The sequence below is a fragment of the Camelina sativa genome, chromosome 7 (assembly GCF_030686135.1).
Source record: "Camelina sativa cultivar CO46 ecotype springtype chromosome 7, ASM3068613v1".
Classification (NCBI taxonomy): Eukaryota; Viridiplantae; Streptophyta; class Magnoliopsida; order Brassicales; family Brassicaceae; genus Camelina; species Camelina sativa.
In genome coordinates, this window is record NC_141886.1 from 32870498 (window position 1) to 32897910 (window position 27413).

General features: G+C 35.3%; 5 protein-coding genes, 1 long non-coding RNA gene and 1 pseudogene across 7 annotated transcripts; 6 read left to right on the forward strand and 1 right to left on the reverse strand.

Annotated features, from left to right (window-relative positions):
• The first annotated feature begins 319 nt into the window (after positions 1-319).
• Positions 320-3778, forward strand: LOC104703727 (putative disease resistance protein At1g61310). Its single transcript, XM_010419800.3, has 2 exons — positions 320-3222; positions 3510-3778. Exons 1-2 carry the CDS (start codon positions 643-645, stop codon positions 3528-3530), a joined length of 2601 nt encoding a protein of 866 aa, XP_010418102.1. The 5' UTR covers positions 320-642; the 3' UTR covers positions 3531-3778.
• A 450-nt stretch (positions 3779-4228) lies between these two features.
• On the forward strand, positions 4229-5734 carry LOC104703728 (syntaxin-124-like). The gene is made up of 2 exons (XM_010419802.2): positions 4229-5041; positions 5140-5734. The coding sequence occupies exons 1-2, from the start codon at positions 4563-4565 to the stop codon at positions 5570-5572; spliced, it is 912 nt and encodes a 303-aa protein (XP_010418104.1). The 5' UTR covers positions 4229-4562; the 3' UTR covers positions 5573-5734.
• A 1093-nt stretch (positions 5735-6827) lies between these two features.
• LOC104703729 (FBD-associated F-box protein At1g61320-like) lies at positions 6828-8836 on the forward strand (annotated as a pseudogene). The gene is made up of 3 exons (XR_015562673.1): positions 6828-7724; positions 8136-8252; positions 8326-8836. The product of XR_015562673.1 is annotated as an FBD-associated F-box protein At1g61320-like (transcript).
• Positions 8837-9455: 619 nt separating this feature from the next.
• Positions 9456-10445, reverse strand: LOC147941956 (uncharacterized). Its single transcript, XR_015561276.1, has 2 exons — positions 10193-10445; positions 9456-9835 (listed from the first exon to the last, which is right to left on the reverse strand). It is a non-coding gene; the product is annotated as an uncharacterized LOC147941956 (long non-coding RNA).
• Positions 10446-12074: 1629 nt separating this feature from the next.
• On the forward strand, positions 12075-13940 carry LOC104703730 (F-box protein At1g61340). The gene is made up of 4 exons (XM_010419803.3): positions 12075-12390; positions 12492-12786; positions 13247-13321; positions 13416-13940. Exons 2-4 carry the CDS (start codon positions 12502-12504, stop codon positions 13626-13628), a joined length of 573 nt encoding a protein of 190 aa, XP_010418105.1. The 5' UTR covers positions 12075-12390; positions 12492-12501; the 3' UTR covers positions 13629-13940.
• Positions 13941-17234: 3294 nt separating this feature from the next.
• Positions 17235-22828, forward strand: LOC104705159 (uncharacterized). Its single transcript, XM_087458701.1, has 3 exons — positions 17235-18665; positions 18725-20827; positions 20882-22828. Exons 1-3 carry the CDS (start codon positions 17235-17237, stop codon positions 22826-22828), a joined length of 5481 nt encoding a protein of 1826 aa, XP_087314827.1.
• A 1781-nt stretch (positions 22829-24609) lies between these two features.
• On the forward strand, positions 24610-26852 carry LOC104703732 (uncharacterized). Its single transcript, XM_087460060.1, has one exon. It carries the CDS (start codon positions 24974-24976, stop codon positions 26690-26692), a length of 1719 nt encoding a protein of 572 aa, XP_087316186.1. The 5' UTR covers positions 24610-24973; the 3' UTR covers positions 26693-26852.
• The last annotated feature ends 561 nt before the right edge of the window (positions 26853-27413 follow it).

Below are 27413 nucleotides of genomic sequence, written 5' to 3' on the forward strand. Positions count from 1 at the left end.
CTTCATCGTCATCAAGTCTCCGTCAATCTCTCTCCAATCATCTCCATCTTCCTTATACGCTTCTGCGTATCTCTCTGCATATATTTATGTATCTTCTGTAGTTAATATTGATTGATTGTGTACGTATCCTCCAAACTAGAAGACTGTATATAATTGTTGGCCATGAGCTCATGAATCACATAGCGAATTATTGATTCTGTTCAGTTTATATTCTAATATATTATGTTTTAATTTCAATGTTTTTTTGTACTTACAAGACTTGATGGTATCAGAGTGACAAAAGGGCTTAATTACTGGTTCTATCATATCACTCTGCTGTGTGTTCAGAAAGAATGATTCAAATTTTTACTCTAAAACGAAAGCGAGTCGTCACTTTGAAAAGTCATGAGATGTCAATATAATTGCCAGAAACTAATTTGTATGGACTCTATAGCTGACCATAAAAAAAAAAATAATCGAAGTCGTCCACATGGAAACCGAGTGGCCTGAAATCTTTCTATCTTGTGTCTTTCTTTGATAATCTCCAACCACCCGTATTGAAGCAAGATGTTATCTTCAATACTTTCACCTAAAACATTTCTTCAGTTTCAGCTTTAGCTTTTGTTGTTTGCTTACTGAATCTTTTTCTCTCTTTCTTTCAACATGGGGAGTTGTTTGTCTATAGGAGTTTCTGGTGATGATCTGATACGTATCTTTAGCTACTTATGCGGTGAAGGTTATATTCGAAACCTAAGGGATAATCTCAAGAATCTGGAGAGGGAAATGGAAGATCTCAAAGCAATTGAAGATGACGTGCAGAACAAGGTTGCGACAGAGGAGAGACAACTTCGACAAATGCGTGAATCTGTCAAGTTATGGCTTGGACGTGTCGAGAAAACCGATACAGAGTTTAAAGATCTGCTTCGTATTAGTCCCACTGAGCTTCAAAATTTGTGTCTCTGTGATTTGTTGTCAAAAGATGTACGTTCAAGCTACAATTATGGGAAAAGCGTATCCTTGTTGTTGGAAGAGGTTAAGAAACTCAAATCGGAGGGTCATTTTGGAGAGTTTACTGACCCATCATCTGAAATAGTGGAGATGCCTACTCAGCCTACGGTTGGTCAGGAAGAAATGCTCGAGAAGGCGTGGAATCGCCTAAAGGAAGATAGAGTCGGAATCATGGGCCTGCACGGTATGGGTGGTGTTGGGAAAACTACCCTTTTCAAGAAAATCCACAATAAGTTCACTGAAATATCTGGTACGTTCGACGTAGTGATCTGGATCGTGGTATCTCAAGGCGCAACGATTTCAAAGCTTCAAGAAGAGATTGCAGCAAAACTACACCTTTATTGCGACGAGAACAAAAATGAAAGTGATAAGGCCGCTGATATATACAAATATTTAAATAAGAAGAGTTTTGTTTTGATGCTAGATGATATATGGGAGGAAGTGGATTTAGAAGCCATTGGAATTCCGTTTCCAACCAGAGAAAATGGATGCAAAGTAGCATTCACCACTCGTTCTCAAGAAGTATGTGGGCGGATGGGGGATCATGACGCAATGGAAATCAAATGTTTGGAACGAGATGAAGCATGGGAATTGTTTAAAAGCAAAGTCGGAGACAATACATTAAGTAGAGATCCAGGCATTGTCAAGCTAGCAAGAAGGGTTGCTGATAAGTGTCGTGGTCTGCCACTAGCGCTTAAGGTAATTGGTAAGGCAATGTCATCTAAAACTACAGTACGAGAATGGGAGCATGCAATGGATGTTTTGACAAGATCCGCTGCAGAGTTTTCTTCTGACATGGAAAATAAAATTCTTTCAATTCTGAAGTTCAGCTATGATAGCTTGGGGGATGAACAAATCCAGTCTTGTTTCTTGTATTGTGCTCTGTTTCCAGAAGATGAATTGATAGATGTTGATGACTTGATACACTTATGGATATGCGAGGGATTCCTGGGGGAATACCAAGTTATAAAAGAAGTGTATAATAAGGGTTATGCAATGCTTCGTACCCTTATCCGTGCAAATTTGCTCGCAGAGATTGGCACAGAATTGGTTGTGATGCATGACGTGGTTCGTGAAATGGCTCTGTGGATTGCATCCGATTTTGGGAAACAGAAAGAGAATTTTGTTGTCCATGCAAACGTCGGATTAGTTGAAATACCAGAAGTCAAGGATTGGGGAGCTGTGAGAAGGATGTCATTAATGAAGAATCATATTAAAGAGATAACATGCAGCAGTTCCAAGTGTACTGAACTTACAACTCTGTTCCTTCAAGAGAATCAATTGAAGAATCTCTCCGGTGAATTCCTTCAGTCTATGAAAAAGCTAGTTGTTTTGGATTTGTCGAAGAATTCCAACTTGAGTGAACTTCCAGAGCAGATATCAGAGCTGGTCTCCTTGCAGTATCTTGACTTGTCTTATACAAGTATAGAAAAACTGCCGGTTGGTCTCCAAGAGTTGAAAAAGCTAACTCACCTGCTTTTACATGCTATAAGGAAACTTTGTAGTATCAGTGGGATATCAAGGTTGGTGAGTTTAAGAGTGTTGAGTCTGTTTGGATCTAATGTTCATGGAGATGTTAGTTTATTAAAAGAGCTGCAGCTCTTGGAGAAACTACAAGAGCTAATGATAACGGTGTCGGCTGAGTTAAGTTTGGAGAAAATATTATTAGGGGATCAAAGGTTGGCAAACTGCATAACATATCTGGAGATTATCGATTTTCAAGAAAAGCCACTCGATTTATCATCCCTGGAGAGTATTGAGAATCTTCGTGTGCTATACCTGAAAAGTAGCCATGTCTCGGATATTAATAATCCGACAATTCCATGCTTTACCAACCTCTCAACAATGATAATAAGTGAGTGCCATAGCATGAAGGATCTCACTTGGATATTGGTTGCTCCAAATCTTTGCTCGCTATGTATTTCAGATTCCGTAGCAGTGGAAGAAATAATAAACAAAGAGAAAGCAACCGATCTTACAGGTATTGCCCCACTTCTGAAACTAGAATTATTAGGTTTGGATAATTTGTCGAAGCTGGAGAGTATCTACCGGAGTCCTCTCCCCTTTCCATTTTTGAGGCGCATATTTGTATGGAAGTGTCCAAAGCTCAGAAAGTTTCCCTTAAATGCTACAAGTGTCCCACAAGTTGATGAATTTAACATTAAAATGGAGGAAACTGAGCTTGAGTGGGAGGACGAAGATACCAAAAATCGATTCTTGCCTTCGTTAAATCGGGTATTTAATTATTACTCTCCATTCTCTTATGCTTGAGTTATAACTTTCTTCTTACTAGTGAAGTTTTGTTCATTTGAGCGGGTAATCATTTATTTTAATTAAACTGAGTTATTTTTTATTTCTTACACGAGAGAGAGATCTATGATCCTCATCATCTGCAAAAATTTGATTTATGTAAAATTGGATCGCATAATAGAGAGAATTTGTTGTGCCTCTCAATTTCAATGCTTTCCACAAAAAAAGTGTTACTAACACATTATTCTTTCATTTTTTTCTTCTTCTTTTAGCCAAATCGGTTCATTGTCTAAAGATCCATTACTCAAGATTGGGATTCTTCACTGCGAAAATCAGAATCATCGCTTCGTCTTACTATTGCTGTCTCTTTCTTCTTCCTCTAGTGTGTGTGTTTGTGTGCTGTTCATTTGGATTTAATGTTATTCATTGTCTTATTGTATTTCTTATTGGATTTTACGTTTGGGTTTTGATTTATTTAGATCAAAATGCCAAGCTTGTATCTTTTGCATTTCTATTTCATCTTGCAGCTTGTTTGTGTTTATTCATTTGGTTTGGCGATGGTTATTTTTGTTAAGTCTTTATCTAAATCCAAGTGGCTCCCTCAATCAGAGTATTTTTTTTCTTCTTCTTTAGCAGCTGTTCGTTTAGGTCTAAATCAGAGTATCTCAATCCATTCATGGATTGAGATTCTTATCATCTTATGTGTGGTTCATTTTGATTGTATAATTTCCTTTGATCTGCATTCAGATCTTTCTCGAGTGTGCTGTGTTGTTCACTTTGGATATACGTACGTTTTACATTTTCCTATTTTAAACATTTCTGCAATGTGTCTGTGTTGTTCAATTGGATCCAAAACGATTTTATTTTGCAAAATCATGAAGATTCTCTTATGTCAAATACTCAAATCCCCTAAACCATACCTAGTCTCTGAATATACTAAATAGAGTGCTTTGCTTCTATAAATAGGGATGATAGCTCGTTTGTGAGACTCATCCAAAAGAAGAGAGCTTATGGAATTTTTTAATCGGGCTAATTTGGTTTAACAGGAAGTTTTGTTATTGGCTATTTTTGGATAGTTCCCAAAACTGGTCGTGTGTCTCTTCTCCAAATAAAACAAAACAAACCATTTCTAACAAAACTAGTTGCGAACCTCTTCCAAAATAGGAAAACAAATCTTCCCCAAATTCTTCCTCGTACACAGGCAAAGGATGATGATGATCTTCATCAAGATCATTGTCCCTTGAACCCAAAATAATATTTCAAATAGAACTTGTTTCTTGTATTGCATAAACTTTGGTGAATTTTCTTAAAGCAAATAGAAAGAAATGAATGATTTATTCTCTAGTTCGTTCAAGAAGTACACGGACCTGAAGCAACAGGCCCAAATGGACGATATCGAGGCAGGTAAAGAGACGATGAACCTCGATAAGTTCTTCGAGGATGTTGAAAATGTCAAAGATGACATGAAAGGCATAGAGACTCTTTACAAGAGGCTTCAAGATTCGAACGAAGAGTGCAAAACGGTACACAATGCCAATAAGGTGAAGGAACTCCGAGCAAAGATGGATGGAGATGTCGCTCAGGTCCTCAAGAGAGTCAAGATCATCAAACAAAAGCTCGAGGCGCTTGAAAAGCCAAATGCTAATAGCCGTAATGTCCCTGGTTGTGGCCCTGGCTCTTCCACCGATAGGACCAGGACGTCTGTTGTTAGTGGACTAGGGAAAAAACTTAAGGACTTGATGGATAGTTTTCAAGGTCTGCGCGCACGGATGAACGCTGAGTATAAAGAAACCGTAGAACGCAGGTGCATATGATCTTTCTTCATTTAACCCCTAGCTTCATGTACTTAAAATAGAAGTTTGATATATGTGTTGACGTACCAAAACATTGGAATTGTTGCAGATATTTCACAATAACCAGAGAAAAGGCAGACGAGCAAACGATTGAGAACTTGATTTCGAGCGGTGAAAGCGAGAACTTTCTCCAGAAAGCGATACAAGAACAAGGGAGAGGCCAAATATTAGACACCATATCAGAGATTCAAGAGAGACATGATGAGGTGAAAGAGATAGAGAAGAATCTTATAGAGCTTCACCAAGTGTTCTTAGACATGGCGGCTCTGGTTGAAGCACAAGGTCAGCAACTAAATGACATTGAAAGCCACGTGTCGAAGGCGAGCTCGTTTGTTAGAAGAGGGACAGACCAGCTTCAAGATGCAAGAGAGTACCAAAAGAGCTCGAGGAAATGGACTTGTTATGCCATTATTCTCTTCATCGTCGTTTTCGCTTTGCTTCTCATACCACTCTTACCTCATATTATGCTCATGCTGAAGTGATTTTTTGGATAGAATCTTGTCTATAATTATGTCTCATCTTAATTTCAATGGTAGTTTTAGATTTTTGTACCTTTTTAAAAGCGGGCTATTTATTCTAAAATCTTCATTTATCTGAACAAAAAAAAGAAGAAATAAATCTTCATAAGTATTATTTGAAAATAAGCAAATTTTGTAGTGATTTGTGTATTTGAAGCGATTAGAAGGGTTTTGAATTTCGTAGTAAACTTGGAATAAATGCTTATCAAATCCACGAAGACAAATTTAACTTTGCATAGAAGTTTTATGCTATTTTCTAAATAATGTCATTAGAGGAAATTGAATGTCAAATTTATATAATTTATTAGTTCAAATGACTAAAGTAATTACAGATCTATCAAAATCATAATTTTTTTTTTGACACATATTGAAATTAAGTAAGTAATAAAACCTACAATATATGGAAAAACTTTTATATAGCTAACATGCAAACAATTTCTATAGAAAATATTATCATTATTGGTAAGAAATAGCTCTAAAATATTTCTGTATATATTAATTATCATAAGTAGGCGAATTGTTAAGTATCTTCTAAATATAAACCAGTCTTTTTTTTCAAAAGTCAAATTTATAATCTATCAAAATCATAATTTCTTTGTTGACACATATGTGAATCAACTTAGTAATAAAACCTTTAATATATGGAAAACATTTTATATAGCTAAATGTAGACAATTTTTATAGAACAATATTAATTTTATTGGTAAGAAATAGCTCTAAAATATATCTGTTAACTTTCTTCCAAAGATAATCCAGTCTTTTTTTATAAAAAGTCAAATTTCTAATTAATTAGCTCAAAATACAAAGTAACAAATTATTATCTGTCAAAATCATAATTTCCTTTGACACATATTGGAATCAAGTTAGTAATAAAACTAACAAAATATGGAAAAAGTTTTATACAGCTAACATGCAGACAATTTCTATACAAAATATTAATTTTATTGGCAAGAAATAGCTCTAAAGTTTTTTGTAAACATTAATTAATTAATATATAGAAATAAATATATTGTTAAGTTTCTTCTAAAAATAAACAAGTCTTTTTTGTAAAAGTCAAATTTATAATATGATAATTATTATATTTCTTAAATGACAAAAGTAAAGAAATCTAGAATTGACTAAAACAAAAGCAAATGATAATCAATATTTCTTTCCCATAATATAATCTATATATATCATATCTTATTACTAGTGAAATCTAAAATCCATAGCTTCTACTTCTAAGATAAGAGAAATGGAAGGATCCTCAAATAAGATCACGAAACTTACTCAGTCAATTCCTGACGATCTGGTGGAGCACCTCATCTCCATGTATCTTCCAGTGCAATCTCTTTTACGAAATCGTACTCTGTCCAAACAATTTATGAATACAGCTATACAATCTCGTAACCTCGATTTCAGTGGAATATATTCTAGAAGACGTAGACAGTCAGAGGTTGTGAGCATCATCGAAAAAGTATTCAATCAATACAAAGGATCGAAGATTGAAAGATTCGTTTTGGTTATCAATCATCTTGGTGTAGAAGATAAAGTCATCTCGTGGATCAATACATGTCTTGGTAAAAATATCAAAGATATCGTCCTAGATTTCTCCAAATCCAAAAAAGTTATGGAGATCCCGATCAATTTCTCTGACTTGGAGAATCTACAAGATTTGAAGCTGCGCTCATATAAATTTGAGATACTAGACAATTCTCCAAAAGGTTTAAAGCTCTTGAGGATGCTCTCACTTATGCGGAGTGAGTTGAAGAAAGAGACGATAGTTGCAATTTTCAGCAACTGCTTCCACCTCGAGTCGCTGGAACTAACCGAATGCCGGATGGATGGTATGTTGAACATCCAGGCTCAGAATCACAAGAAATTCAAGTCGCTTGTTTTGTCTTCTATGCGAGGGCTTTGGGACATCTATTTGGATGCACCCTCTTTAGAAATCTACAAATACAATGGATATGTCATTCCATTTAACTTTGTGAGAACATACGCACTTAGAGACACAAACCTCCATTACAATCGGAACTTTAGTCCGAGTTATTACGATTCAAGTGACTTGGTGGTTCATAACATGAGTTTCTTTACAAACGTTTCTGTCCTCGCAACAACAACAATCTTTCTTGAGGTAAATTATATTCTTTCTCAATCTAATACGTATATCTTTTTCCTTTCAAGTTTTTTATATTCGCACATTTATTAGATTCATAATTAGTTTTTGATATATTGTTTTTGTATAATGAGATTTCCTTCACTACATAAGAAATACTTAAAATGAGTCATAAATATTCACTAAATCTTTAGATACTTTTTTTTTTGTTACATGCATAACTCTTAAAGTGGTTGGAGTTTATAGTATAATTTGTATATCTCTTTGGATGATCGATAGAGAATGTTCATCATATATACTAGATGACAATACAATTTTCAAATATTTTTTGCCACCTCTGATTGTCCCCATTTTCTTTTGTTCATAATTATTATTTTTGTTTTTTTGTTTAGAGCGAGTTTTGATGGTGTTTTCACATATTATATGTAGGCTCTCACCCATAAACACGCAGAAGGAGGAAAATTCGAAAATCCTACGTTTTGCACTCTTTTCGACATCGCTGAATTCCTCAAAGAATGCCCTAGACTCGAAGGAGTTGTGATCGATGTACGTCTCACTTTCTCTCTCTCTCTATATATATCTCTCACCCCCACCAATGAGCTGTGTTTAATATATGCAGATTCACAATTTCACCTTCGCAACTCATTTGCCTTTCTGGGAGACTGATCATAAGGATGAAATTGAGAATAACTGGAACAACAAGTACCTTTCGGGGTTTCTCAAGAAAGTTAAGATTTTCGGATATAAAGGCTACCCGCATGAGCTTGATATCAGGAGTTCTTTGCCAAAAACGCACCATCTCTAGTGAAGTTCAAGTTGGTGATATCTAAAAAAGAGAAGATCAATGCTTGCGAACCAGATTATGCAAGACTCAATTTTATTAATAGCATATTTCCTGGGATCAAAGTTACTGAAGTTTGAACTCAGGTTGTTCTGGAACAACTATGCCAAACTATCGTAGCTCTTTTGATGTGTTTGAAACATCACAGCTCTCAGATACAATTTGTTTTTCTTTTCTTCTGATCTTCTCTCTGATTTGAACTGGCTTTGTTTCTCTATTGTTTCTCTTCTATATGAATTGTTGCTGCTCTTTCTTTTATTTAAGATTTGAATTTATTTGGGATTAATTATTGGTATTGTTGCTTTTAGACTAATATGCTAACATATTTTTATACTCATGCACTAAAAAGTGGCCATATCCATCATATATGAAATGTCGGAAAAACAGTTGATCAATCTATTATTAAAGCTTTACACTTCCGATTTAATGAAGTTAAAAAAAAAAGTTGCTGACGTTTGCTCTCACTCTGCCTGATTAAGAATACATTGGCATAATAATATTTTATAGATTATCTCATTTATGTATCTTTGAAACTGGATCGATACGATTACTGTGAGAGCAATACAGCTGTTCTCTATATAAACATATGTATCAGGTGCAATACTCTTAGGGACTCTTGGCTTTGAAAGTGTTTGCTGAAAGCTGAGACATTATGCAAGTCTTCATCAAATACAAAGTAAGGACTAAGGAATGGTGCAAAGGCCAGCTTTTGGCGTGAGCTAGATCATTGCCTCCCCTAAGTCAGGACAAGCTCTCCCCCTCCAAGTTCTTTTGTCCACTATTCAAATTCCGACACAAATTCAGCAGGATGCGGTATCTTTTGAGTTGGGTTATTGATGGAAAATCTTACAAGGGGATACTCCTCTTACAAAACATGGGAGAAACTTAGGCCAAGGGACATTGAGATATATGCAAGTATACTCTAAGCTAATTATAATCTTAGATACATTAACATGTATATACAACAAAGTATAAGAGTGTAATATACTTAATACATCCAACTAAGCAAAGAGTAAAACGATGGAGGATGTAATGGCTTAGTCAAAATGTCAGCCAACCGATTCTCTGATGCAATGTGTAAGGCCTTCAAGTTTCCTAGCTTGATCGGATCACGTACTGTGTGACAATCAATCTCAATGTGCTTCGTCCTCTCGTGAAAAACCGGTTTGGTTGCAATATAGAAAGCTGATTTTATTATCAACACAATCAATTTCAATGTGCTTAGTACCTTTCTTGTTACTTGAGCCATGCTTCTATACTCTGATTCAGTAATACTGTGACTTGCAACCTGTTGTTTCTTGGATTTCCAAGAGATTAGAGAATTACCAATGTAAACACAGAAGCCACTAATCGAACGTCTTGTATCAGTACAACTTGTACTGTACAACATCCACAAAAGCATTAACACAGGTCTCATTATTAACAGAGAGTAGAACAATCCTTGACCTGGGCTTCCTTTTATATACATGTACGTCAGTAAGAAATTGTAAGAACTGACTGAGATGATAGAACAACAAAACATGTTGACACAAGACAAAATCATACATACTAACATACGTGTTGTTGTAGTGGTCAAGAATCTCATTGTTAGGTTTGTTGAATCGAGCAATAAGAAAATCTCGTCAAGCTAAAGAAAAAATCTGACCGTTTGATTCAGAAATCGACACCTTCTGCCTCCTTGATAGCCGCACCACTAAGGTGGCTGAGCCGAGCCGAGCCGAGGGCGGGCCAATCTCGATCCCTAAACGCTTCGCCGTTCTCATGACCCGGCAAGCCACCAAAATCAAAATAACTCACCACCATCGAGTAAATTTTCTGGCAAACACTCAGCTTGCCCATTGAAGAACACAACAGAAAGCAGAGAAGATGAAGAACGAACAAAGCTCCCCATCCATTGATTTGTGACAACGAAAGAAGAATGATTGCCCAATAGGGAGCTCATGGATCAATAATGTCGTTTAGGCCCACTAAAGCCCACAAAAAAATCCATTTCATTGTAGACACCGATCATTAAATCCAATAGTTAAGAGTATATATTGATCCATGAGCTCTATAAACCGGAAAAGTATATATTAGCTTTTTATTCAAAGAAAAATCAGATTACATCTTTGTCTTTTGGAAAAGAGTCTCAATTTTTATAGAGAAAGTCTAGTCATTCAAGTACACACGATCAAGAATAACAAGTTTGGGATACTAGTTAAAGTATTACAACTTCTTCTTATTTTTCTTTTAGACAGCAGGAGTTCCATGTCTTTGGTCCATAATCTCTTTCGGTAATCAAAATCGTTTTTTAGTCTATTCCAATTTAAAAATGCATGTTCGTCTTAAAGAGGACACTTGGAGCACAAAATAACCAATTGCTATTTGTATATAGTTCATAGGGTTCATACTGCTATACTTTTTTTCATTATCCGAGAGTAAGTTACACATAACACTAAAGATTCATTTAACCTTCAGTAAAATTTATAGCCAAAATGTGTATATTTCTATATCATTTTAATATGGTATAGTGTTTATATATTTACTTGTTGATTTCAATTATTTTAATAGAAAAAGTTGACCAAAAATATAATTTTGACAAATTCTTAAAATTTTCAAATTAAGATATTCTAATTATATACAAAAATAAATTCCTTAATTAAACTAATGGCATGCATACTTGTTGCCTGTTGAATAAGATTGAGGGATAAGGTAAATATATTAATATTGATATTATATATATATTATATATATATGGACCTTTGATTAACTCAAAAAATAACATAACAAACTAGATTGCATATATACATACCCTGATACCCAAACTAGACACAATCTATATATAGTATACTATTTTAGCAGAAATAAAGCATTGACATTAAATTGTCCAATCAGTTATTTGCCAATTAAGATTTTTCAATAGTTCCAATTTTTTTTTTTTTTTTTTTTTTTTTAAATAGTAAAAACTTCTTATACTAAAAGAGATGTACATATAACTAATTAATATGTTAGATAAATTCATAACAAATGGCATGCATATCATATATTTTCAATAAGATTTTGGAACACAACAATAGAAAAATATAACAATAATGCAATCATATCTTTGGATCTTGATAATGCAATAACTAAATTGCATAAATAAAAGGATCCCCAGAAATATATAAATAAAATGACCTTTGAGATTAACATGAAGAGTAATCAATAATAATTAAAGAACAAAAAAACTTATTCATCCTAATCTTTTGGTCGGTGATAACTTAAAAGACAGTTGTGTTGTCTCTTGTGTCAGAGACTCCAAAGATTTTTTTTCTTGTTTATGCTTTTTGGGAATCCTAAGAAAAACAAAACCGTGTGAGACCGTCGACGACTAAGGCAGTACAAACCGTCAAACGAACAACTTGTCGCCACGTCATCCCTTGAACCACCCACGTTGGTTCCTTCTCCGGCTCAGAGTTCGCCACGTGTCCTTCCCCAACGGCTAGTTTCTTTTTTTTTTTTGTTTTTTTTTTTGTTTTTCCTTTAAGCCGTCTTTTGCTTACCAGGGAGGGAGAATAACAAAATTTAAAAATTTTAAGATATTTTTTTTTGAGCCGTGAGGAAATTTCCAGTGTTTTCTACTTTACTCGTTTTCTTATTAAAAAAATAATTAACTTGACTTAAAAAGAAAAATCAAAATTAATAATTTATCTACTATAATCCACTATAAGTAGAGAGAAAGTATAGTAAGTTCATCTTCTTTAGTCATAAGTTTAAAACCAAAACAAAAAAGAAAAATTACTCATTTTTCTCTCAGCTTTTTGTTCATTTCGCGCAAAACATACTTCAAACAAATCTTTTGGGGATAATCTCATTAACTTATAGGTTTGTCTCCTACTTCATCAAATCCTCTGTTTCTTTTACAGAGTCTCTGAAATTTTTCTAAAGATCTGATTTTTTTTTTGGGGTGCTTTTTGGTGATACAGATCGACGAAAATGGCATTGGGGAAGAAGAGAATCGTAACCCAGAAATCGAATTTGAAGCACCGTCGAGATGTGGGTGACGGAGGAGGGTTAGGGTTAGGGTTAGAGTTCGTACAGTACAAGAGAGGATTTGGGAGAAAGAGGATTCTGATATCGTCAGGTGATGATGAGATTGTTGGGGATTCGGTTTTTAACTCACCTGTTGGGAAAAGCTCGTCTAAGAAGCTCTGTGATAAAGCTTCTTCTGTTGGAGGTTGTCAAAGTCGAGAACTTGAAGATCTTCCACAAGATATTCTGGTTCGTTTCGTCACTTAACTCTTTTTAAATCTCTTTCTGGTTTCTGGGTTTTGTTCATTAGTTGAGATTTCTTGTTAATTTGTGAATTTTAAATCAGATTTGAGCTAAAAGTTGAAACATTTATTTTTGTTCTCTAGATTCAAAATCTTATTTTTGTTTTTTTTTTGGGTAAACTCATTTTTATCCGTTTTTGATTTCTGGGTTCTGTTAATTAGTTGAGATTCAATGTTAATTTTATGGATTACTAAACAGATTTAGCTCAAATTTCATTTCTTTTCTTACTTTGAGATTTGAAATCGTAAATTCATTTTTATCCTTTTCTGTTTTCTGGGTTTGTTCATTCAGTTGAGATTTCATGTCTTTTAATCAGATTGAGCTCAAAGTTGAGACATTTTTGTTTGTTCTTAGAGATTCGGAAAGACATTTTTATTGATAGACCATATGGGTTGTTTTGTTACAGGTGAGGATTATCTGTGGGGTTGAGCATGAAGACTTGAAACAATTGTTTCAGGTTTCCAAGACAATCAAAGAAGCTGTAAGTTATAATATAGCCATCATTGGTAGATTTTGATTGTCTGTTATTATTAGTTGATGTTTGAATCTGATAGTTCATTATTTGTGTTTTACAGACATCAATCGCAAAGGAGTTACATTTCGCGTATAGTACACCTCGAAAAACCTCGTCTTTTCACCATGGTGCATTCGGTTGGGACAAACCGTTTGATGCAGAATATGATGAAGAGATTGAAGCTCCAGGAGCTCCACTGCAGAAAAGGTACCGCCTTTCGCGGATTAACCGTAACGAGGACGATTCTGGAATTTCCGTGGCTCTGTTCAACTGAGTCAAACAACTTTGTTTGAGGCGAATACTATCAACTTTGTTTCTTCAAGATCCTTAATTGAAGAAGAGGGTTTTAAGTTATGTTTTTTTTTTGGTTCTTTTGGTTTGGATAGGTCTCTGTAAATTGTTGTTAGATACAAAAAGAAAGATAGGGTTTTGGAAAGGCTTAGCTTGTTTAGAAAGGTCACAAGAAACTCTTTGGGAGGAGGGTTCTAAATCTTTTTGTATGTGTTTGTGCAGTGTGAATATAGAGTTTATTATTTGGTCTTTACAAAGTGAATTTATAATAAGAAAAGAATATTTGTTTCATTTATATTTTTTGTCTCTTGGTTACATTTCAAAGTGTTTATTGATTGATTACATTACACCCCTAAAACCAGCAAATGTCATCATTCTAAGAGGCAGAAGAATCACACCATTTGGGCACAAATGGGCTTGGATGTATTGGGCCGAAGCCCTGCTTTATATTCTTTTTTTGTTTTCCTTTGATAACAAATACAGTAATGTAACTAGGGGGTCTCGTAACCTGTAATTTGATTTATTTTTGTTAGATGTTGCACGAGATGTACCCTCCAATTCAAGGAGGAACTCGTCAATTTTCAAATTTGTATGTGTTGACTAGCCTGTATCGCATTAAAACCATAACTAAAACCCAAGACAAATTGGGTTAAAATTTCACACATAATAAGAACATATATATTGTAGCGGTGCTACAACCATGTGCTTAAAGAGAGTATTTCTGGTGTGATCTTAGACTATGGATATTTAGAGTTAATTTTCTCTTTTCGCTAACATAAAACATATGTTAAAGTCGGGATTTATATAATAGATTTAACATGTATAAATTGCTTAAGTTTAGTGGTTATTGCCTAATAGGTTAAGCAACACTTATAACTTTGGTACATAATTAAGTTGCAAAATTTTAGATTGTATGAGTCATACAAAATTAAGTATAACTATTTAATAATGTCAAAATTATTATCATACAAAATTGTCCCTGTGGACAAACCCAATGGTCTGTGGACACACCATTTGACAGCTATATAAATAAAATTTTGTTTTTTTTTTGTATGATTCATGCAATCTAAAATTTGCAACCTAAATCTATATATGACTATATAACTATGTCAAAATTAAGTTTAGATGTTATACTAACCTATATGTGTGATTGTAAACCATTATGTCTTATCCAACTAAAACTATATTCATTATAGTGTATGTTCAATGTAGCAAGATAGTACCAAATAAATAAATAAAATGTTTGTCCTTCGTAGGAGCAAAACCACATGTCAAAAGATATTTTTAGCTAGCTACTAAAAGGACTCTATAACCAGATGTTATCACAAAATTTGACAAAAATGTTTATCAAACTAGTATAGTTTACAACTTAGCTCTATCACGTAATAATTTTTGTTCATCTATATTTTTGGCTTTAAAAAAAAAATCAAACTTACTGTCTATTAGGTATTCTTACCATAAGATTTATTTTTCTCATTCACAAAATTGTTTCAAAGTCTTAGGAATACCAACCCTAACTAAGATGAGATTGAGATCATCCATTCACTATTAACTAACCTTGGTTTAAACATCTTTATTATTGATTTATAACAAAATTTTGTTTTCATATAAACAACATTGCATCATCTTCAACTCATTCAGTCAGTCTATTTACCAAATCAATTGTTTTAATATTAAAAAGTGGATCAGAATGCATAAATAGACCAATACAAATAAGTTTAGTTGAAGTTTATATGTGTTGAAGCTTAAGACAACGCTTCTCCTTTGGTTGTTATCAAGCCCTATTAGCCTAGCTTGGACCAAAGATGACTCCCATGTGGACCTTTTTATGTCGTGCCACTAAATTACACAACATGTCTTCGTCAAGCGATCTCAAGTTCTAATCACTTTTGGTTCACGAGTTTATAAATAATTACTATCTCCTTTTTCTGACGCATATAATCTTGAACTATTTTAGTTTTTTCGGTGATATTGGGAACAATGATTCGATCCGGGTATAAAATCCATAAGAAGTTTGTGTAACAGTTACAGTTATCTCTTCTAAAAAAAGTCAGTAAAAGATAAAAGTTTTGTTTTAAAAACAAAATTATGACTAATATGCTTCATCAAGTGATTTCTCTAATCTCTATTGCACAGAACAAAATATGTCTTCACGGGATCTCTGTTTTCTCGATAATATCGTCGTAAGAATATTTACGATTTGATTGTCTTCATGCTTGTGTTTCTCTAGTTAGAAAATAACATTTTTTCTTAACAAAAATGCAGAAAATATAATATTCCAATTTTCTTGTCAGTTACAACTTTTTTTTGCAGATTATTAATGTAAATGTTACGTAGAGTGTGTTTTTTTTTTTTTAAAAAAAAGCCTTTAACAAACAAATTAATATGTTTACAGAAAAAAAAGAAAAATATATAACCACCAAAAAAGTCAAATTTACTCCCATAAAACATATTTGAGAGAAAAGTAGATTCGAACAAAGTTCAATCTAATTATATATGCTTGGGTCTTGAAACTAATAATATTTTGTTTATTAGTTTCGACAGTCTCGATCTAATTATATATGCTTGGGTCTTGAAACTAATAATAATATTTTGTTTATTAGTTTGGATCTAACTATTATCACTTGATGATATAAAGTAACAAAGGTTAGGTTTTTTTATCTATTATATTTTCCGATTGACAAAAACAAAATATATATTAGCTTTTTGTTATTGAATAATAATTAGATATTCTGATTATTATATTTTTCGTGGAAACTAAGGAATATGTTGTAATGCGTTTGCACATATGAATGAATATATCTCCCTTCTCAACTACTCAAACGTCGATATCATGGTTCACTTTCTTTGCTTGTTTTTTGTCTTTCCACACCTAACTTTTGTTTTTTTGGCATTACACCACATGTTTCTAATTACGGCTCGTTAATTGCATAATCTACCGTGTAAAAAAAGTGTACACTAATTAGTGCCTCTTGTTTTCCATCTATTAAAAAATGTAATTATTATTAATTTCGTATCTTCTTGCTCAAAATACAAAATACAAAGTACAAAACACTCTCTTAATAATTTAATATAAAAATTTGTAACATTCTTGATCCAAATAATTTCACATATTTTTTTTTATGTAGTGTAGGTAGCTGAAACGTCTATCTTCGAACATATGAAATTTAAAACGACTATGAAAATGCGAAAAATTCCAATGTCGTATGTGTGTAGCAGTGTAGGTGTTGTTTCAATCATTGGGATATGCATCATTTTCAGCGCTAAATAGGTGAGAAAATCAGAGTAGACTCCCTTGGGCTTAGGACTCTCTTATTCACAAAGAGGTTTCATTTCTTTGAGAATATAGAGCTTTGTTTGGAAAAACACTTTCCCACTTGCTTTTTTCATCCGAATTATCTCCTTTTGGTGACTTATTTTCGCGAATCCATTACAAACGATAGGTTTGCTTGAGGTTTTTTTGGTGTGAACAGTAATTCTGGGTTCTAAAGTTTCAGGGTTTCCTCTTGGTTTTTGAGACGTGTGTGCGCAGATCTATCTTGTCCAGGGGTTTTTAAGGGCTTTTATTAGAGATTTATAGTTGGGGAAGATGTCAGCAGTGATGGATCAAGCGTTGATGGCGATGTCCTTAGAAGAGGAGGATATACCGTTTACTCTCCCAGATCTGCCAGAGTTCAGCTCTTGTGAAAGGAATTATCTTAGTCTGATCGGAAGAATTCTAAATCCGAAGTGCCAATCAGTATCTGGAGTAGTATTCGATATGCCAAGAAAATGGCAGAAGGGTGATAGAATTAGAGGAATTGCGCTGTCAAAGGAAAGATTTCAGTTTATCTTCCAGAATGAACATGATCTAGAAGATGTTTTGAATAAAAGATTTCAGACATATAACGACTGGGGTCTGATAATGGAGAGATGGACCGAACATCCTGCAGCAGATTCACTTCAGTTTACTACTCTTTGGGTGCAGATCCGGAATATCCCCATTAACCATTATACGGCTCCTGCGATTACGGCAATTGGAGAGTTAGCTGGTCAAGTACTTCACGTAGCATTTGATCCGTCGCAAGCTCAAGGCAAAGAGTATGTTAGAGTTCAAATTCGTTTTGATGTCTCCAAGCCTCTAAGGAAATCAAAGGTGATAGGTCTTCCCAACAATAAATCAGTAGAAATCTTCTTTAACTACGAGAAAGTTCAAAAGAGATGCTTTAAGTGCCAACGCTTATCTCATGAAGTTGACTTCTGTCCTATTCTGATAAAGAACCGAGAAGACACTGTGCTGGCTAGAAGAATGGGAATGGCCACTCCAAAGGCAAATTCCCTTACTATTCTTAAAGAAGCAGACCCACTGTTCAGTGTCTTAAGAGAAGATCAAGTGGGCATAAACCCCCTTTCTGGACGTCCCAGGATTGCCCCAGAAGTGCTGGAAGGCATGAGGCAATATCTCATGTCTGCTAATGGAGAAGAAAGATCATTTAAGGAAGATAGAGTCAGGAAAACGGTTTGTAAAGCAGAAAAATCCCCTTTCACCCAGAAATCTACTCTCAGTCTAGAACCAATTCCAATCATCTCCCATAATGTGGATATTGGTAAAGGTAGAACCTTTGGATATGATTCTGCTGAATCTTCATCAAAAACAATGCTGATACATGAAGATGAGTCACCTACAGAGGTGTCGGCTCAGAGGACTGTTGGTTTTTCAGGAAGGAAAGCTTACTCTGTTTCAGATTCTATTGATTATTATAATCAGGATGCTACTGGTGTTTCTGTTCCCTTCTTGGCTAGTTCTTCGGTGAATAGGATAGGTTTCTCTGAAACTAGTCCTTCCGGCTCTAGCCAAAAGAAACAGAAACCAAGAAAGAGGCAGCAAAAAAGAGCAAGATTACTTAAAGGCAAAGATCTGTCAAAATCGATTGGGGAGGGTGTGAAGTCCATTGGTCTGACTATTGGAAAAGTGGAAAAGAGGAAAGCAATGGAGGAATTGGATGGTGAACCCAGTGCTGTTAAAGCAAAATCACTAATGGTAGTCCCAAAGGAGGGACTGTCCACCATTTGATGAGCATTCTAAGCTGGAATTGCCAGGGATTGGGGCGGCCTCAAGATCTGACAATTCCTCGTCTCATGGAATTGCGTAAAAAACACTTTCCTGAGATAATGTTCTTGATGGAAACGATGAACTGTAAGGATGTTATTGTAGATATTCAAGTCTGGCTTGGTTATGAGAATGTATATGCTGTGGACCCTGTTGGAACCTGTGGTGGGTTAGCTTTGTTTTGGAAAAAGAGTGTAGATATATCGGTGTACTATGAGGATAAGAATCTATTAGACTTAGCTGTACAGTTTGGAGAGTATAGTTCTTTCCTTACCTGCGTTTATGGGAATCCCAATTTCTGTTATAGATACCAAGTTTGGGAAAGACTGACAAGATTTGGGTTATCTAGAAAAGGAAACTGGTGTATGATTGGGGATTTCAACGAGATTTTAAACAATGAAGAAAAACTCGGTGGTCCAAGAAGAAGTGATAACTCTTTTCTACCATTCTCTACCATGCTTAAAGACTGTGGAATGTCGGAGCTTCCTAGTTCTGGCAATGGATTCACTTGGGGAGGGCGTAGGGGAACCCACTGGATACAAAGTAAGTTGGATAGATGCTTCGCTAATAAGGACTGGGTGTCGTGTTTCCCTGCGGCTAATCAAGCTTTTCTCCCCAAAAGAGGATCTGACCACAGACCAGTATTGGTAAGTCTTGTCTCTTCGCAAGATTTATACATAGGATCTTTTAGATTTGACAAGAGATTGCTACACAAGCCAGGAGTTAAAGAAGCGATAAGCATGGTATGGAGGCAATCTGCTATTTCGGCTCCAGCTCCAGTTTCGCAGAGAATTAGAGACTGTAGAAGAGTGCTTAGTAAGTGGAAGAAGGAGAATGAGATGAACTCAAAAGTTAAAATCATTGCCATCCAAAACGAATTGGAATTGGTTCAGTCTTCTTCAGATCCTTCTACATCCAGATTAAGATCTTTGAAAAACAAGTTGGTTGAAGCGAATAAGGAAGAGGAATCTCATTGGCAACAAAAGAGTAGAGACAAATGGATGCTTGAAGGAGACAGAAACACCAAATTCTTCCATGCATCAGTTAAAAACTTGAGATCTAAGAATGGTTTGGATAAGCTCCAAGATCCAAATGGCATAGTGCACAGATCAGAAGCCTCTAAAGGTGAAGTGGCGGCCAGTTATTTTCAGAACCTCTTCTCCACTTCTTCTCCGGTCGATATTCAAGCAATGCTAGATGGTGTTACTCCCAGAGTTACTGATGTGATGAATCAATCGTTACTAGCTAAAGTATCCAAAGAAGAAGTTAAAAATGCAGTTTTCTCTATCAATCCATCTAAAGCTCCTGGGGCTGATGGGATGACTGGTATGTTTTTTCAACAATATTGGGATATTGTCGGTCATCAAGTCACTTCTGAGGTGTTGGCTTTCTTTGATTCGGGTATCTTTCCAAAAGAATGGAACTTCACTCAGTTGTGCCTCATACCAAAAAAGGTAAACTCTTCTCTAATGAGTGATCTAAGACCAATTAGCCTCTGTTATGTACTGTATAAAGTGGTGGCCAAGATTATCATGTCAAGACTCCAACCCCTTCTTTCTGAGATAGTGTCGCCTAATCAGTCTGCTTTTATCCCGGAAAGGCTCATCTCAGATAATATTCTTATTGCTCATGAAGCCATTCATGGTTTGAGGACAGACAAAGTTATCGCGAAGGAGTTTATGGCTGTCAAAACCGATATGTCCAAAGCATATGACAGAATGGAGTGGAGTTACTTAGAAGCTTTGCTGTTGGGTCTCGGGTTTCATCAACGGTGGGTGCAATTGGTTATGTTCTGTGTGACTTCAGTCACTTATACTGTTTTGATAAATGGACAGCCTTTTGGTCTTATCAATCCTCAAAGAGGACTCAGACAGGGGGATCCCTTATCCCCTGCCCTGTTTGTGTTGTGTGCAGAAGGACTTACTCATCTTCTCAACAAAGCAGAATCAGAGGGTAAAATTAATGGTATCCAATTTTCGACAGAAGGTCCTGCTATCCATCACTTGCTATTCGCAGACGACAGTCTGTTTATGATCAAAGCTTCAGAGGATCAAGGTTGTGCCCTTCAAAAGATCCTTTCTGATTATGGGGAGGTAACATGACAATTGATTAATCTGGAAAAGTCATCAATCACTTTTGGAGCCCAGGTAGAGCAGTCTTTAAAGACAATTATTGCAACTAGGTTGGGTATTTTTAAAGAAGGAGGAGCAGGTACCTATCTTGGCCTACCTGAGTGCTTTAGTGGATCCAAAGTGGAGATGTTAAGCTACATTCATGATAGAATGAAAGGTAGAATGTCCGGTTGGTTTGCAAGGACCTTGTCCCAAGGAGGAAAAGAGATTCTGCTCAAGTCGGTGGCTATGGCAATGCTAGTGTTTGCTATGTCCTGCTTCAAGCTCCCAAAGAAAACTTGTGAGAATTTATCTTCAGCTATGTCAGCATTTTGGTGGGATTCAACAGAAAATAAAAAGAAAATGCATTGGATTTCATGGGAAAAGCTTTGCTTACCAAAACATGCGAGCGGACTGGGGTTCAAAGATATCCAAATATTCAATCAGGCTCTTTTGTCTAAACAAGCTTGGAGAGTGCTGCAAGACAAGGATTGCTTATTTGCACGTTTTTTCAAAAGCAGGTATTTTCCTGATTGCGATTTCCTTAGTGCAACTCTTGGCTATAGACCCTCCTTTGCATGGAGAAGTATCCTTCATGGAAGGGATCTCCTAAAAAGAGGGCTCAGACAGATGATAGGAGATGGAGCCTCAACCTTTGTATGGTCATCTAGGTGGGTGCTGGATGGGATCATGAGAGCCCCTCTTATGAAAAACATTCTGTTTGATCTGGATCTTATGGTGAAGGATTTACTGGATAGCACTACTCAATCTTGGGATTTGGCTAAGTTGCAATATCACTTTTACCCTAGGGATGTGGAGCTAATTCTCAAGATCAAACCTGTTATGTCTTCAGAGGATTATCTGATTTGGGAACACACTAAGAGTGGTGCGTATTCTGTCAAGTCTGGTTACTGGGCAGCTTATCAGAGAGAAAAGATTGATCTACTAACAGAAGCTTTGATGCAACCCTCAGTTTTACCCATCAAGAATCAGATTTGGAAGATCAGCACTGCTACCAAAATCCGTAATTTCTTGTGGAAAGTAGTGAGTGGAGCTATTCCTGTTGCTGATAAAATGTTATCGAGAGGGATGAAGGTTGATTCTAGATGTCAAAGCTGTGGTTTGGAAGGGGAATCAGTCAATCATGTACTCTTTTCTTGCACAGTTGCTAGACAGGTTTGGGCTATGTTTAATTTTCCTGTCCCATGCAATGGGTTTGATTCTGAATCAGTTTTCCAAAACATCTATTATCTACTGTTGGTGAGCAAAAATTCGAAATATCCTGTGGAAGTTAGAACAGCCTTCCCATGGGTTTTATGGCAGCTTTGGAAAAACAGGAACTTATTCTCATTTGAAGGCAGAAGTTTTTGTGCTTCTAGAACAATAGCCAAGATTAGAGATAATGCTTCCCAGTGGTTTCATGTGCAGTCCTTAACCGCTGCAGATGCGATAATTGAGAGGTCGAAAGCGGATTTGGGGAAAAAAGGTTGGTATCCTCCGGTCCAAGGATGGAAAAAATGCAACCTAGGATCTTCATGGGATAAAGAAACGAGTACAGGAGGAGCTGCTTGGGTTTTAAGAAACAAGAAAGGGGAAACTCTTATGCATAGTCGAAGATCCTTTGCTTCAGTTTTTAGCAAGATGGATGCTAGTCTTCTATGTTGGTTATGGGCAATTGAAAGTATGAAAAGTCTAAACTTTGATAAGATTGTTTTCGCTTCTGAGGATTCGGCTCTTATGGGAGCTATTCAAAGACCTCCAGCTTGGCCTTCTTTCAAGTTTCAGTCACGCTCTGTAGGTAATGCCCTGGGAAGTTTTTTGCAGTGGAAAATATGGTTAGAAGAAAGAAGCTCTAACCTTGTCACTCATTTAATCGCAAAGAGTGTTACAAGAGAGGATCGCCGTCAATCTTATGTAGCAATCGGATATCCTTTTTGGCTTCATAACCTTTTTGTCTCTAATTGTGCTTTTATTCGTTTATAGAGCTCTTCAGGATGGCAATTCCTGTATTTTTTGGTATGGTGGTTAGTGGGTGCTTTTGTAAAGATAAAACAGCTAAGATCCTTTCTAATATATATTATTCAGTGAAAAAAAAAAAAAGGTGTTGTTTCAATCTACGAGTCGCATTAAATTTAAAAACTCAGAAAGTCAATAAAATTTCATGTGATGGCATTAATGAAGATATCTAGTATCAATAGTCAAAAATTTGTTCGCCTTCGATAGATGGTACATATCGGATCGAAGTCAGTTAATACAGAGAACACACACATTGACACATACACACATGGATGGTACCAAACAAAGTAGTATAACCTAAGATATATGTGTGCTTTTGTAAAAGAAAAGGTTGAAAAATAAAATCAAATTTGAAAGTTTTATTTACATGAAGAAGTTCGTATTTCTCAAATACGATATAAAATTGGAATCATGTGATAGGTAGCCAATCCTTTTGCTTTACATTCAATTTTGCCATTTTTTCTGGCTCTTCATGTTTCGTCACGGACCATCTTTTGTTTTCCTTTAATATTTACACATACGTTGAGTCGATGATGACCTGTTGTTATACATGTATATTATAAAGTTCAACTGTTTGACATTTATAGTCTTTTACTCATATAATATACGTATAATATATCCCATAATTTAATACCAAAGTAGATGAATGAAAAAGCTTGTACATCTTATTCAATTTAATGAGTATTTATCCCGTGTTTAAGGAGAATATAGCCATATAGTTACGTATTTGAGCCAGGTACATAAAACAATACAATTTGAATTACTTTTAGTTTTTTTTTTCTACATATTTTATCCAGAAGAAAGAAAACAAGAATGGAAAATATATTTATAAAAAATTATTTAAATAAGTAATTATGACATTGTTAAACAGTAATCCATAAATAACCCAACTCCTTGTGATTTTTTATTTTCTCTAGTAAAGTTAGTTCTTAATTGACAATAACTACATCATTTTTTTCTTACAACAATAACTTGTATTTTTATGTTTATTATAAGGGAATGAAATTATATTTTCTATTAATAATATGTGTACCAGCTTCACCGTCCATAACTATTTCTAATTCCGGGTTTCTCGTGTTCGTGCAGATATTGGGTTGGTCCTTTAGAGTTAAGCTTCTGACTAATATTATGAAAATCAAAAACTATATAATAATGATGATTGTAATATGAGTGATGAGTGATTCTTAAGTTCTCTTCTTCTTGTAATTTTGTCACGTAAAACAAGTATAATAGTTAAAAACCCAAAAACTCTGCAGAAAGTTCATAACATTTGTAATCGAACTATCCAAAAAAGAAGAATACACACACACATATATTTGTTTGATTGGTTCAAAACGTAAACAATGCAAATAAATGGGTAAATAGTTTTAAAATATAATTGAACGATTTATATAGCGGCTGAAAATAAGTTCGTTTACGAGATATTTTTAATTGATAGTGAATACGAAAATATATATTTATAAAAATTACCCAAGTAAAAAATAAAGCATTAGAAAAACAGAGTTTATATAAAGCATTATAAAATGTCATAAAATTATGGTATACTACCACTATTTTCTTAAGTGTTGTTATAAGCTCTTTCTAATTGCAATTATTCGCACCAAAATTTAGTTTGAGAAATACAGAACCTATCTTTTTTTGTGGAAAGAATAATAGGAAAAGAAGAAACGACAAATGTAAAATTGGAAAAATAAAAGAGAAAAAACAAAAAAAAAGAAAGAATCGAATTCTCGAGGACCTCTCGTGCTAGTCACCAAAACCATTTTAAAGAAGAACTTACCTTTCCCAAATACGCTTTTTCTCTCTAACCCCCTCAAAAACAACAAAATGACCATAATACCCTCAACTTCATCTTCCTCGACATGTCACTACTGCCTCCAACCCCACCGAGAACGCCAGCTCCGTCAAATATTTTACCAAACTCTCTCTCTATCTCTTTCTCTCTTTCTTTCTCCTCTCTCCTCGAAACCCATTAACCATTACTGATACCCCAACGAGATTACCTGTGAAAGTCTTCATCTTCATCATCCAAATCCCTCGCTTTCTCACCATGGCTTAAAACAACTCCGACAAGAAGAAGAAGAAGAAAAGGAGAAGACTTTATCAACCAAAATGGGAGAAGAAACGAGTGAAGAATCAAAAGCAAGCATAGAGAAAGCAATCGAAGCTATATCTTCATTGATTTCACTCTCTCACTCAATCAAATCTTTCAACATCAAATGGCAACTCATAAGAACAAAGCTCGAAGAGCTTTACTCTGGTCTCGCTGCTTTATCAAATCTCAATTCCGGATTCGACCCATCTCTCTCTATCTTAATCTCAGCCATCCTAATCTCTCTCAAAGACACTTACGATCTCGCTACTCGTTGCGTCAACGTTTCCTACAGCGGGAAGCTTCTGATGCAGAGTGATTTAGATGTCATGGCTGGGAAGTTCGATCGACATACAAGGAACCTTTCTCGGATTTACTCAGCTGGGATTCTAAGCCATGGCTTCGCGATCGTTGTGTCGAAGCCTAATGGTAACGCTTGTAAAGATGAGATGAGGTTTTACATTAGGGATTTGTTGACGAGGATGAAGATTGGGGATCTGGAGATGAAGAAACAAGCTTTGGTTAAGCTTAATGAAGCTATGGAAGAAGATGATAGATATGTTAAGATTGTGATTGAGATTAGTGATATGGTTATTAGCCTTGTTGGGTTTCTTGATTCTGAGTTGGGGGTTCAAGAAGAGTCTGCGAAAGCTGTGTTTTTTATATCTGGGTTTGGTTCTTATAGGGGTGTTTTGATTAGATCGGGTGTGATTGGTCCTTTGGTTAGGGTTCTTGAGAATGGGAATGGTGTTGCTAAAGAAGCGTCTGCAAAGTGTTTGATGAGATTAACGGAGAATTCTGAGAATGCTTGGTCTGTCTCTGCTCATGGAGGTGTCTCAGCGTTGCTAAAGATATGTTCTTGCAGCGAGTTTGGTGGTGAATTGATCGGTGCTTCGTGTGGAGTGTTGAGAAATCTCGTTGGTGTTGAAGAGATCAAGAGGTATATGACTGAGGAAGATGATACTGTTGCCACTTTCATCAAGCTTATTGGATCCAAGGAAGAGATCGTTCAGGTAAATTCCATTGATCTTTTGTTAAGTATGTGTTGTAAAGACGAACAGACTCGAGAAATCTTGGTTAGAGAAGGAGGAATTCAGGAGCTAGTGAGTGTGTTGTCAGATCCAAATTCGTTGTCTTCTTCGAAATCTAAGGAGAAAGCATTAAGGGCGATTGATAACTTATGTTTCGGATCTGCTGGTTGTTTAAATGCATTAATGAGTTGCAAGTTCTTGGATCATTTGCTAAATCTGTTAAGAAATGGGGAGATCTCTGTTCAAGAATCAGCCTTGAAGGTCACATCTAGGCTATGTAGTTTGCAAGAAGAGGTTAAGAGGATAATGGGAGACGCTGGTTTTATGCCCGAGCTAGTTAAATTTCTTGACGCAAAATCTTTGGATGTAAGAGAAATGGCGAGTGTTGCGCTCTATTGTTTGATCTCGGTTCCAAGGAACAGGAAGAAGTTTGCACAAGACGACTTTAACATTAGCCACATTCTCCAGTTACTAGACCATGAAGATGGGAGCAATGTGAGCAGCGATTCGGGTAACACGAAGTTTTTGATATCGATTTTGATGTCTTTAACGAGCTGTAATAGCGCGAGAAGAAAGATTGCGACTTCAGGGTATTTGAAAAGCATTGAGAAGTTAGCAGAAACTGAAGGTTCAGATGCTAAGAAACTTGTGAAGAAGCTATCTATGAACAGATTCCGCAGCATACTCAGTGGTATTTGGCATACCTAATCTTTTTTTTTCCTTATAGTTTTTGTGAATTTTTCTTGAGTGTATATGTTTTACAAAGGTGTTTTTGTTAGTTTTCTTCCCACTAATCACGATTCCAATCCCATGTGACCTCCAAATTCGACTACACGAATATTAATATAGCTTTAGAACATTTCTTTTTCTTGGTTTCTTTTTTTCTCTTTATATTATTCTCCCTTTTAATTTTGTGAAATGCAAACAAAAAGAGTTATTTTTTTCAGTGGGTATCTTTTAAAAAAGTATTCTTTAGAAGTCTTTTTAACTAGAGAGATTCTTCTTAGAAGCTGCAATGTTTTGCACTTTTAGGATACATTACCCGATTATAAACATAACTTATTTAATGAAGTTCGATGACTAATTCAAACATTGAGCCTTTTACAGCTTCTTTTTGTTTGCAGAATAAACATTAGATTAAAGTCAATCTTGAATGGCAAAACTTCTAAATTAGATTATAAGACATACATTAAGATCCAAAGTTTAGGGATTTGATTAGAAAAATGGAAACTAAATATGGGGAATATAGTTATGTATAAATGCATGTATTCTTGGAAGTATATGGGAAAATGGGGAGGCACATGGAATCAAGTGATAAAGAAGCATGTGAGGCTGTATAGAGATAGAGTTGATATCTTCCATCTACCACAATTTAATTATATGGAGAGAGATAAGTGAGAGTGATGGATCAAATGAGAATTAAAAATTG